The sequence below is a fragment of the Canis lupus genome, chromosome 1 (assembly GCF_003254725.2).
Source record: "Canis lupus dingo isolate Sandy chromosome 1, ASM325472v2, whole genome shotgun sequence".
NCBI classification, from domain to species: Eukaryota; Metazoa; Chordata; class Mammalia; order Carnivora; family Canidae; genus Canis; species Canis lupus.
The window spans coordinates 47,861,373-47,874,407 of NC_064243.1; the positions used below are offsets into that span (position 1 = coordinate 47,861,373).

At 41.5% G+C, this 13,035-nt stretch overlaps 1 protein-coding gene across 5 annotated transcripts in view; it reads left to right on the forward strand.

Annotated features, from left to right (window-relative positions):
• Positions 1 to 13,035, forward strand: part of TULP4 (TUB like protein 4) — a 226,663-nt gene that overhangs the window by 137,707 nt on the left and 75,921 nt on the right. For all 5 annotated transcript variants that reach the window (XM_025422632.3, XM_025422633.3, XM_049114043.1 and 2 more), the window contains one exon: positions 11,964 to 12,092. In XM_025422632.3, the coding sequence (XP_025278417.1) occupies positions 11,964 to 12,092 (129 nt within the window). The remainder of the gene's footprint in view (positions 1 to 11,963; positions 12,093 to 13,035) is intronic.

The following is a 13,035-nucleotide window of genomic DNA, read 5'->3' on the forward strand; positions in this document are numbered from 1 at the left end:
TATATATGATTTTCTGCTTTTTTGTGATGTTAAAATTGATCAATTTGTTAAGGGTCTTTATTTGGATATTCATACTATAGTCTCATCAGTCTTCTACCTAATGATTTTAGTGACATTAACAATCATTGCCTAGAGGCATTGTTTCAGTAGTACTTGCAAAATGCTGATATCCTAATTTTGTCATTTCTTCTTTATTAACTAGAATACTCGTACCAAGAAAAATTTGCCTTGTTAACTAGTTGTTATGGGGTATTGTTTGCAAGTAATGGCAGGCTAAGTGTAGGTTTGTTTTTTTTTCCCTTTGCTTACCCATTTTCAGAGTAATATGTTCTTATACCATTCTTCAGAGGTTAACAGTGAGGATTATTTTGTTTTGTTTTGTTTTTTGAGATCATGAACTAATGGATTTTAGCATACATGAATTTTAGCATAATTGTCTTGATGCCTTGTATTAATTTTTTTTTTTATTCTCAAAATGTCCCATCCTTGGTCAGTAGAAACCCTTCAGAGACCTTTAGCCTTTTAGGGAGTGGGGGAAGGAGCAGGAGAGGGAGAGAGAGAATCTTAAGCAGGCTTCACACCCACCATGGAGCTTGATGCAGGGCTTGATCCCACAACCCTGAGATCAAGACCTGAGCTGAAATGAAGAGTTGGATTCTTACCTGATCAAGCCACCAAGGCACCCCAAGTTCTAGGCCTTTTAATATTTGCCTTGCCTTCTGGAATAACTAGATGTCCTAGGCTTGTAACATGTTGATTTTTTTTATATCAAAAGCTGTTTACCCATTCTAGCAATAATGAGCACATCTAGATCTTGGTTTAGCACTCACATCTTGGTTTCTCATACCATTTTCTAATAAAAGGAACCATACTCCATGAAGAAATATGTAGTTCAAGAACTGGAACAGGAAGTATAAACTATGAATCTAGAGCATTATGCAGTGTAAGAAAGTAAGGTGTGATACTCAAAAAAAAACAAATATATACAATGATGGTAGTATGTCAAAGGGATACAAGAGCCAACTGAAATAGTTCCCAGTGGACAAAGCTGGAAAATTTTGAGCAACAAAATAAATGAATAGTAACAGATTATAACCCAAACTATAAAGTAATTATCCATGTGTCCATACTGATAAAATAACTAAATAAATGGAGAAGAATAGGCAGATCTCCCAGGCAGGGAAGTTATAAATAATTTATGTAGATACCCCTCCCTCAAGGAGGTGGAGCATAATTCACTACTCCTTAAGTGTAGGCTGCCTATGGTCACTTCCTTCCAAAGAGTACAGTGTGGAAAGAGGGAGGAAAGAGTAACTTGACAGTGAAGAAACCTGACAAATGCTACTTCAGCCAGGTGAATAAAGCTAATACCAACATTTGCAAGTCATATTGAGAGTATAAACCAATGATGTGATGGGAATGGCACTTCATCTCCATGGTCATCCTTCCCAAACCCTTAACTGTACCCTAGAATGGGAAAACATCAGAGAAATCTCAATTGAGGGGTATTCAACAAAATACCTCATGAGTCCTCCTTAAAACTGTCACCGTCACCAAAAACAAGGAAAGCCAGAAAAACTGTCATAGTCAAGAGGAGCCTAAGGAGACATGACAATGAAATACAGTATTCTGGATGGGATCCAAGAACAGATAAAGGACACTAGGTTAAAATTAATGAAAGTTGAATAAAGTCTGGATTTTAGTCCATAATTATCTATATTGGTCAGCTGATAGTGACAAATACACTAATGCAAGATTTAGTAATTGGGGCCTAGCTGTGGAGCATGTGGGACCTCTGTTATCTTTGTGATTATTCCATAAATCTAAAACTCATCTAAAATTTAAAGTTTATTTAGAGATCGATCAAATTGTTTACCCTTTGGCAATAACTTTAAGAACTAATATTTATATATTGCATCAGTGTCTTCAAATGCATTTATAATTCCTTCCTTTGAGTTTCTATAGTTTCTAGTTAGGCAAGGGAATTCTTTTTTATGAGTGTTAAAGTCATATCTAAAAAACATATTGTACTACCACTGTTAGAACTGGGGAGGTAAAGATCAAGCTGAGAGTGATCTGTCTTACACTGACTGTTTTTCTTCAGTTTACTATTTTGCCACAACAGAGGGGACATGAGCACCATGTGAAGCCTGGCCTTAGCTTGGGGATCAGCACTATGTCTCTGCCCCACACAGTTTATGACCCTGAGGGGCAGGGAAGGGAGTCTGCTTGGCTGTTTATGATTCACGCAGCAGATGGGGTCATTCATGTGAGTGAAGAGCACTAAGGAGAAGCAGCCTTACAGGAAGATCAGTCCAGAGAACCATTAGGGAGATACTAAGTTTGTGTTGTCTGTTAGGCATCCAAGTAGAGATCTTGGATAGGATGCAGAGTAAGGGATTGAAAGTAAGAATTGGAGGTCCTTGATGCTTGGATTTAAAGATGAGACTAGAGGGATCCCTGGGTGGCGCAGCGGTATAGCGCCTGCCTTTGGCCCAGGGCGCGATCCTGGAGACCCAGGATTGAATCCCACGTCGGGCTCCCGGTGCATGGAGCCTGCTTCTCCCTCTGACTATGTCTCTGCCTCTCTCTCTCTCTCTCTCTATCATAAATAAATAAAAATTAAAAAGAAAAAAAGAATCTATAAAGATGAGACTAGATTACTAGGAAATCATGTAGGGTGAAGAGAGAAGGGTCATGACCCAGCCCTGGCACTCCCCAGCAGAGGATGGAGAGGGAAGAACAGCCAAGGCTGGCACCCATGGGAACACAGAGGCTGCCCCCTGCCTCAAAGTGGGACCACCTATGGTGCAGTTCATGCCTTAGAGCCCTCCTGGGATCAGGACAAGTCAGCGGGTCCCCAACCAACACCCCTTCCTTCAAGCACTCAGGAAACACCCTAGTAAACCATTAAGTGCAGAGAATCCTTTTCTCAGGCTCTGACTCTAAATGCCAAGTTATAGAGGGTTTCTTGAGGAGTGAGAAGAGCACCCTATTTAGTGGTAGCTAGCTATCATTCGTCCTTTTCCCACAACAAAACCTCCCCTTTCCAGACAGTATGGGCCTGCCTCACAGTAGCAGCTGTCCCCACAGCAGGAGTGCTCTTGCTGTCCCCTGCCCCATCTGATGGGCACTGAGTCTGTGTGCTGTGTCAGACAGGAAGTGGCTGCCTCCCCTGCCCAGGCTCAGGGAAGTGATGAGCACACCAGGGGTGGAGGAGGAGACCCACTGGCAGCAGCCCGGGAGAGAGCCCTTAGTTTTGCCGTCCAGCCGCCTCAGGGCTTACCTGCAGGTCCATGTGGGAGAGGCCCCTTTGTGGCCCCATTGGGGTCAGCTGTTTGGATTTTACAGCCTCTTTCCAGATCAGTCCATCTAAAGCCACAGCTGCCCCTTGGCAACCTCAAGGTGGCCTCCGTCTCAGGGCCTCTGCAGGCATGTGAGCCCTGCAGAATTCACTTTTCAAGCCAGAGCACATTGCGAACAAGGAATGAAGAGGAAGACACAGGAATTACCTGAATTTACCCTCAGTGGCTCACGTCTTTTGGCCAGCCAGAATCAGCCACCTTCCTAGCCTGTCCCAGTCTCCCAGGGGCTTCAGTATATGCTTCTCAAGGGCACTGGCTATGCCTGCCCTGCTCTCAGCCCTCACAGGGCCTTGTGTAGGTGGTGGTGCAGATGCCTGGTAGTAACTACGGGATCCACAAGACCACTTGCTCCTTGGAGGAAATCACAAAGGCAGGTAGAGTTGGTGGGGAAATGGCATGGCATGGAGTAGTTATTTCACCCGAGCCCAGTGGAGGAGACCGGAGAGAAGGAAACAACCATGGTGTGTCTTATCAGAGCAAGAAACTAAGAAGTCCCAAGCTGGAGAGATTAAGTCTGTGGAGATTGATAAAATCCAGAAGCGAGATACATCATTTTACACCTGTTGGATTGGAAAGAATTGAAGGGGCTGGCATTATCAATGGTAGTGAGTATATAAGGTGAAGGTGAAGAGCTGATAGGTCATAAACCATTCTGGGCTCTGTGGAAGTTAACCTGGGAGCTCTGGAAAGGTGGAGGTGCATGTGACCTTTAATCCACTTACCCCAACTGCCCTTGCTCACAGGGGGGCTGGCAGCAGAGTGTCTAGAAGCAGCATCGCTAGCAAAAGCAGGAAGGAAAAAGGAAGACAGCCTAAATGTTTATCAGCTAGAGAATGAATAAATAAATTGTGTATTCACACAGTGAATATAAATGAATTAGAGCTGTCCTCCAGGGGTGAACCTCACAACATGACACTGAGTTAAAAAACAGTTTTTTTAAAGCTTAAAAACATGCATAAATGTTCATTTTGAAGCTGGATGGTGGCATATGGAAGGTTATCATCCCAGTTGCATTTCTGTGGTATATGCTAAAATTTTTCTGAAATATTTAAAATTTAAAAAGAAAGTATGTGAAGATACATTTATATAATATATAAATATAACAATGCTTGTGAATTAAAAACATGAATTACCCAAGAAAGCAGTTTTTTCTTAGAGGAGGAAGGGCTGAGGTGTGGGAAAAACACACAGGGTTATTCAAATAGTCCTGCTAGTATTTTCCTAAGCTGAATGAGGAGAATACTTTGAGGTGAATTTTAAAAAAAAAACTTTTATATATATTATAAATACTGCCCAGTAAAAAAAAAAAAAAAAAGAAGAAGAAGTCTGGAGAATTTTCCACCTTCTCTCACTCTTTAATCTGTAAAATGGAGAGGTTATATTAATGGTAATACCTTCTTCTAAGATACTTGCAAAGATAAAATAAGCTAATGTATAGGGAAAGGATGCAAAGTATTGATTATTATTACTGCTAAAAGAAATGGTTCAAATTTCCCATCAAGGGAGAATGAGAAGCTGGAATTTGTTCATTGTGGCAAAATGTGGGGGAAGATGTAATCCCCCAATGCTAACATTTTAGTTTATTGCTTCTTAGTATGGTTTTCGTTTTCTTCTATCAGAACTAGAACTTTTTATAAAAGTTGTTTTTCAGAAATGTATGCATCTCAGAGGTGTGAAAGCAAGAGTACATGCTTATTAAGAAAGAAAAAATGAGATGGCTTCTCTGAGCAGTACCTCATGTGCTCCTTGAGGGCAGGGCATCTCTTCCATCTGTGTGTGTTCCGGTGAGCAGCACTCAGGTGGTCCCGAGTGTTAGATGACTACGGGCCAGTTTGCTTGACCTTGGGAATGGAGACAAGTGCCCAGAATAGGCAAGGAGACTGCAGCTCTGCCTGGACCCTTACCTATCTTGAACATGCTATGTGATCTCAGGGAGGCTGCTTCACCGCATTAACCTCCCTTTCTTCGTTGTGAAACTGAATCATTGTGTTAGCACTAAATTGGCTAAAGCCAATAACTCCCGTCTTCACCAAGATTTACGTGAGGTAAGTGGGACATGATGCTGGAAAAAAACATGCTAGTTCCTCATGGTAAGGGCTTTGAAACCTCAGTCAGTAGTGTTTGTGATTGAACATCCTTTCCAGTAAAATTTCTGCTCAGAAATTGGCAGCTGAGATTGAATGGGAAAGGATGGAAGTTAGAGCCATCCAGAGTATTCTTGCCACTGAATTTTGAGGTATGTACAAATCGGTGCCTGAAAGTGGTCAGGAGATGAAGGGGCTACATGTTGGATTTCCTATAGATTGCTTTAATATATCACTTTTATGGAAGACTGCTACGGCCACTGAGTGGATGAGAAGGCCGAGATGGTGTTTTGCATTTCTATCAGGAGACCTGGTAGAGTCATTTTTCATAATGCAGCCCTGCCTGAAAAATATAAATGCTATCTAATGAAAAGATGTGTTATTTCCTAACAAGAAGATTTGGAAAACATCAGGAAGAAAGGTGTAGCTATGAGTTTCCTGGGGAGTGTCTTAGAGAGGCTGGACCTGAGAAAGTCATCCCCTAACACATTCCCGTTCAGAACCGTGTGGAGGCCCCATGGTCCCTGGATTCCAGGCTCTGACCTCAGCCCTGTGTTCTCTGAATTCCTTTATTGTCTTTGCTACATTTCCTTCTGGAGTTCTTTGTTGACAAACTGAATGAATGCATGAATGAGGACTGGATTGTGGACATTTAAGTGAGAGAGGTAAGATTATGTAGAAATAAAAGTTGAAGTTTTTTAAAAATACTGTCGGTGTTTCAGTGGATTTAATGAGAAAAACTTCCCCTGCTCAATAAGAAAAAAAGACAACTGAATAAAAAAGGGCCAACAATCTGAATAGACGTTTCTTCAGAAAAGATACATAAATGCCCAATAAGCACTTGAAAAGATGCTCAACGTCATTAGCCATCAGAAAAATGCAAATCACAACCACTTCATATTCACTAGGATGGCTATACTAAAAAAGACACGATAGCAGTGTTGAAAAGAATATGGAGAAATTGGAATCTTCACCACCCTAATGGTGCTGGGAATGTAAGTTAGTGTGGCCACTTTGGAAAACTGTTCCTCAAGAAGGTAAACATAGAATTATCATTTGCCCCAGCAACTCCACTCCCAGGCATATACCCCAAAAGAGGAAAACACGTGTCCATACAAAGACTTGTATAGAAATATTCATAGAAATATTCATAATACCCAAATGATGGGAACAACCCAGATGTTTATCAGCTGAGTGAGTATATGGATACAGTGTGATGTGTCCACACAATGGAATATTATTTGGCCATATAAATGAAGTAAATACTGTTGTATGTTTACAGCATGGATAAACCTTGAAAACATGATGAGTGAAAGAAGCCAGGCACAGAAGGCTGCATATTGTATGATTCCATTTATATGAAATGTCCAGATAGACAAATCAGTAAAGACGGAGGGAAAATTAGTGATTGTCTAGGGCTGGAGGTCCTACTGGGGGTCAGTGAAGATGTTCTAAAACTTATTGTGATCATGGTTGCACAGCTCTATAGATAGAGTAAAACCATGGAATTGTACATTTTAAGTGGATGAATTGTATGAATTTTGTGAATTTTTGTCACAAGCCGTTACCAAAGCAGTCTCATTTGAATTAGCCTTAACTTGATTTTTTTAAAGATCTTATTTATTTATTTGAGAGCAAGAGAGAACATGAGCATAGGGCAGGATGGAGAAGCAGACTCCCTACTGAGCATGGAGCCTGAAGTGGGGCTCAATCCCAGGACCCTGGGATCATGACCTAAGCCCCCCAGTTCCCCTCATTTGAACTAATCTTAACATCTTATTGTTGAGAGAGAATATAATTAAATCTACAGAAATATGGCTGATCACCATTCAGGAATAGTTTAGTTTAGAAAGATTTGTAGAATGCCTACTGTGTGCCTGGCGCAGTGCTGGGCTCCAGGAACATGAAAGCAAAGAAATTCTCAGCCGATGAGGAACTGAGATGTTTGAGGGAGTAAATGCAGAGCGTGAGCAGTGTAGAAGGTACTGCAGTAGTGGCAAGAGGGAGCTGTTGGAGGGACGCCTGAGTGGCTCAGCGGTTGAGTGTCTGCCTTTAGCTCAGGGCGTGATCCTGGGATCCGGGATCGAGTCCCACATCAGGCCCCTTGTGGGGAGCCTGCTTCTCCCCTGCCTGTGTCTCTGCCTCTCTCTGTGTGTGTCTCATGAATAAATAAATAAAATGTTTTTTTTTCTTTTTTTTTTTTAAGAGAGAACTGTTGGAATGAAGGCATTCCCATCAGTGTCAAAGGGCAGAGGGTTATTTTACGCCAAAGGTGCCAGAAAGTGTGTGGTGGTAGTTATTTGTTAGGTACAGAATTAGGTGGGGCAAGCCGCAGGAGGTAGGTCTGGGAAGAGGGACTGACTTTCCAACCATTTATCGTCTGTCAAAGAAGAGGAAACTATACACATAAATACTGTGCTGAACTAGTCTCTATATTCTGAAAGTTTTAGCTCACACTTGAATAACCTGGAGCTCTCACTGAGCAGGTGTTTGCCCTGTGTCTGGCACCACGCTAACGTCCTTTCTCAACATACTCCTCACACACATTAGAAGGATGTGCTGCTGTTACCCCATGGGCAGAAGAGGACCCCAAGCCAGTCAGCAGGTTGCCCTGGTGAGCGGCAAGGCCAGAACTCGGATCCAGAGTCTGCGCTCCCACCAGAGCCATTCAAGGATCTTTGTGCTGGTGGGCATCAGGCTGGAAAACCACTGTGCCTGTTGAGTTTTTTCCAGCTTCTGTTTTAAGAAGCTTTTGGTTCTTTGTTAGAATGACTAAATGTATCTAAAGTTTATATCGTTTCTAAAACTCGTTTTGTTTTACTAAATGTATTTAAACATAAACTGGCACAATTGAACTTATTTCTGTTTCCCTTAACAAAAATTACGGAATAAGAAGAACTGAATGGTGATAATCACAGGGATTTATTACTTGATCTATTTATATTTAGCTTTCATCAAATTACATTCTGTTTAGGTTGAGGGAAATATTTCCAAACATTGGTGGTACTGGTCATTCATTGAGGTGATTTCCTGTATATTTCTATAAAATATAATTATACATATCTCCCAACATCATTTGAAGGGTTTCTGCCTGAAAAGATGAACATCCTTGAGATGGGTTAACTAACACTTGTGTATTCTCCCTAAAAATAGATGGGGTGTAGGAAATGAAGTGACTTATTTAGAACATTAGATTATATCCCAAATAGACCATCATCAGACCTGCCATATTTTTAATGTAGATTTTTGTACCTTTAATAGTCCTCAAGAAATATTTATTAATAGCAATAGCAATTAATAGCTATGAAATGAGAGAGCAACAGGCTTGCATTTTCTTGAATAATCAAAAACCTGCGTTAATATTTAGCTTATCTTCTGACTTTTTAGTAGAACACACCCTTCAGCTAGTGCCCTTAACACCCTACCTCTTTTGTGCCCAGAGTAAACTGGAGCCCCATTTCCTTTAAAAGAGAAGGGGAGCTCTGCCTCAGAATGCCTGGGCAGAGGCTGAGCACCCCGCCACATAATGTGGGTGACTGGACCCCTGGTTGGTAGTTTCTCAGTGCTCTGGTATGTCCTGACATTGCCAACCAGACTGGAAGGATTTGGAGAACAGGAAATAAGCTGCTGGGAGATAAGGCGAGCTGCTATGAATTGTAGACGAGAAAGGAAATGAGAATTCTAATCCAGGCAAACAACATTAGTGGTTTGACTTTATTTTTAAACCAAGAATCACTGGAAAGATTTCTATTCTCTAATTTAGGGGCGCTACTCACCTATTTAGCTACACTGGTTAGAATTCACAGCAAAGGTGTGTGAGTGGGGACTACGTTTTCGTCTCCTGCTGCATCTGCACTGATCAAGAATTACAAAAAGATGAAATTGAATCTGTAAACCCTTTCTTTTATTCAACAACTACTACTGTGTTGTCATAAGACCAAGGAATCTGTAAAGTAAAAAATAACTAAAATATTTTTTTGCTTTTGCTCTTTTGTGTCTGTGTCATGCTATGACTCCGCAGGCTGTTTTCATGAAGAAGAAGGGTTTTGTTATTGAAGCTAACTTAATATTAAATCATATCTGGCAATGGATGTTAAAGGCAGAAAGGCAGAAGTATAGAAAATGTGGCCAATATTTATTTTGTACAATAAGATATCTTGTCATCAAATGTTATCTCTAGGGAGGTCATAGCAGATGAATGGGCTCTGTGTTAACCTAAGGAAATAATTTAAAAACTGCACTTATTTGTCATATTCCCTCCTGTGGTGGCCATTCTGAAGTACATTAGTGATTGTGGGCTTAAACAATGAATGTATGTCTTTAAGAACCAAATTGTAGCCACACACATGTTTGTGGATTGCTGTGCTTGGGACAAATCATCATTGGATCTGAAAGAAGTGTATGAAGTTGGCCTTTACTGACTGTTTGGAAATTATAAATTTTATGACACATTCAGTGTCATCTAGAGACTCTTATTGTTGATGATATTACTGGGCTTTTTTTAAAACTTCTATCAGTAATTTGGATAAAGAATTTATTTTTATTTATTTTTTAAATAGAGAATATAAGAAACTGGACTTTAAAAAATCAATCTGGATTTGTCCCCCTTCCCTAATCCACCTGTATTAAGACCCCCTCCTTTGTATGTTCACAACTCTGTAACTGCATTTAGAGCGCTATATTATGTCTGTTTAGTGAACTGAACTCCCTGAGTGCAGAAAAGTCTTAATCTCCTCAGCACCTACACTTCATAATAGGGAGGGAGGCAGGCAATGCTGGCTGTTGGACCTTGAAAATAACCTTCTGGACATAGTTTTTAATAATCTTTTATAATTCAAAGATATAAAAAAAAATTCAAAGATATAATTGAGTAAGGATCATAACTTCTAATTATATATCACTCTTTGACATAATACATTCAGAATGACTGTGTGTCAGGATTCAAAGATGGGCTCACCTCTGTCCCTTTCCAGGGGCATAGCTCAGTGGGGAGGCGTGCGTGTAAGCCAGTACTGGAGGAGATGGAGGACATGCTGTGCTTGTGGAGTTGTGAGCAGAGTGAGGCAGCAGGGCCAGCAAAGAGAAAATGGGATTGGGGCCGCTGAGGGTGTGGTTGGCACCCGCACCCATGAAAGCTGACTCTGGCAGGGGAAGCCATCAACTAGGTGAGATTTGTCTGGTGATCACCGGGTCTCAAAGGATTGCAACCTTACAACCATCTTTGATTTTTTGCAGAGGTTTCAAAAAGAGCTACAATATCCTTTCAGGGGGGTAATAATTTCCTCTTGAATTTTATTACGCATCTTGCAACAAGTGCTGATGCCACCAAGTGTGGCCAACCAAAGCTGGAGGCCTCTCCAGCTCTCTGGTACCTGAAAATCAACTGAAAGACTTAAAATCCGGTGTGCCCATGACACACGTTTGAGAGGCAAAAGCACTTTTGTGTTAGCCTGTAGTTTGGACACAGGACACATGGAGACCATTTATACAGGTGCTGCATGTTCACCAGGGTTGTTTTACTGGACGTGAAGTCTTGGAGGGAGATGGGAGATTCAGATCTTTTTTACAAATAGCAGCTGTGCTCTTGCTGGTTAATGACAGTGCTCATTTGGCTGACACTCATTAGTATATGTCTGTGCATCAGTGGATATTCTGACTCCCAGATGGACTTTAAACTTCCCCAGCATGGGGTCTAGTGTTCCCCGCCTGGGCATTGGTCATAGAGTGTCACACAGTGTGAACCTAGGAATTACAAACTGAATGTCTGACTGAATGAATTCCTCATGATCACCAGCATAGGCCGGTGAACACTTGGGGAATGTTTACCACAGTGAAGGCAGGGTGTTGGTTTTGTGGTTCATGGGCTTCCAGGACCACTTCACAGTCAGTCCTGTGTATGTACTTACAGGTTTTACTGGGCTCTGTGAGCCCTGCCTTCAGGCTCCTTGGGCATTTACCTAATCCCACAAACCATACAGAAGGTCCACCTTTTGAATGAGGGAGTGATAGTTGAGAAAGATGAAAGTGATTTGTCCAGGATCATTTTTCAAATTAAAAAATTAAGTTGTTATACTCACAAATTTTGAAGCTTATAATTTCTTTGTATTTCCTCTGTGATAAGTAGTAAATAGCTTAGACATTTCAACTGTATTTTTTCTGAATTGTTTAAATGCTGAACTATTATTCTTGGACTTGTGAGAGGCAGGACTGGGTCTGGATGGGCTCTGGGTCTTTTCTGTTTTTTGGGCAATGGGCATTTTTGTGCCACAGTTTATTGTTTGCTCAGGTGTCTGCCATATGTCAGGAAGCTTTGTCATGGGAGGGTCTGGTTCCCTGTAATTCCACCACCTGTGGACTGTGTCCTCTCCCCTCTGCTAATCCCCACACCTGCCTTCAGCCATTCATTCCCCTTGACAATGACTTCCCTTTAGTTCTGAAGTCTGTCTCCTTAGAGACATAGTCCTGGCCCACTGCTTCATTCCCTGTGGTAAATATCTTCTTGGTTATTTTCTAGGTTGTGCTGGTGAGGTGGAATGAGCCATACCAGAAGCTGGCCACGTGTGATGCAGATGGAGGGATATTTGTGTGGATTCAGTACGAAGGGAGGTGGTCTGTGGAATTGGTCAACGACCGAGGGGCTCAGGTGAGTGGGCAGGAGCCTCTTCCAGTGAGACATTGCTGGAGAGAGAATGCCGAGCACGTATTCCTGGGCAAGTGGAAGCTTTTTCTAGAAATAGGTGGAGTGGAAATAAATAAAACTAGAATCCTGCTTTTCATTCCTCTTGAGTATATCACTTTATAAAAAGAGAAAGATCATACTTCTCTATTCAACTATTCTGCTGTTATGAGAACTCTCCCAAGTTTTAAGCTTTAATTAAATCTGTGAAATCATTTTTTACCATTCATTGTTGTGATGACATGTTAAATTTGGATCCTCTGAAGTGCTTATGGCATATCATTTTTTTGCTCCCTTTGAAAGGTATCTTCCCTGTGTTGTAATCTTCATAGTTCTCTAGCAGGGAGCTCCACAAGAACTGTTCTCACAACCTACTCGTCAAGCTGAGTTTTTAACACTCTCTTCTGTCAGGTTTCAATTAGCGTGGCCACCTGTTGTCATCCCTCAGCTCTTCCTTTCTGATACAAATTTGTTTCTGCTCTGAGGAGAACAGGCGCTCCAGGGACTCCCTGCTGAGCTGTGCTATTTTTAAAGCTGCTCCAGAGATTCTTCTGGTTTATGGTACAGATCTGGCTCTTCTCTCTTCCCCCTGTGATGATGGGCCACATGGAGCTCCTCGTCTCGTCTCGTGAAATTAAGGACACATGTCGCATCCTGAGGATTTAACAGAACTGTGGCTTCAGAACAAAGTCCTCAGGGGACCTTTCTCCATGAGGGCTTTCTTAGACTGTTTTACCACTCCAGGAATGGTTTCTCTGTGACTGCCTTTCTTATACATTTCTCAGGAAGTGGATTCTCACTCTCTTTGCTCCCATCTGTTGTTTAAATAAGCTATGAGCTTCCCAGTTTTAAAGATATGCCTAGTGAACTGACACAGAATTACAAGGAACAAAGATACTATTAGCAGTTA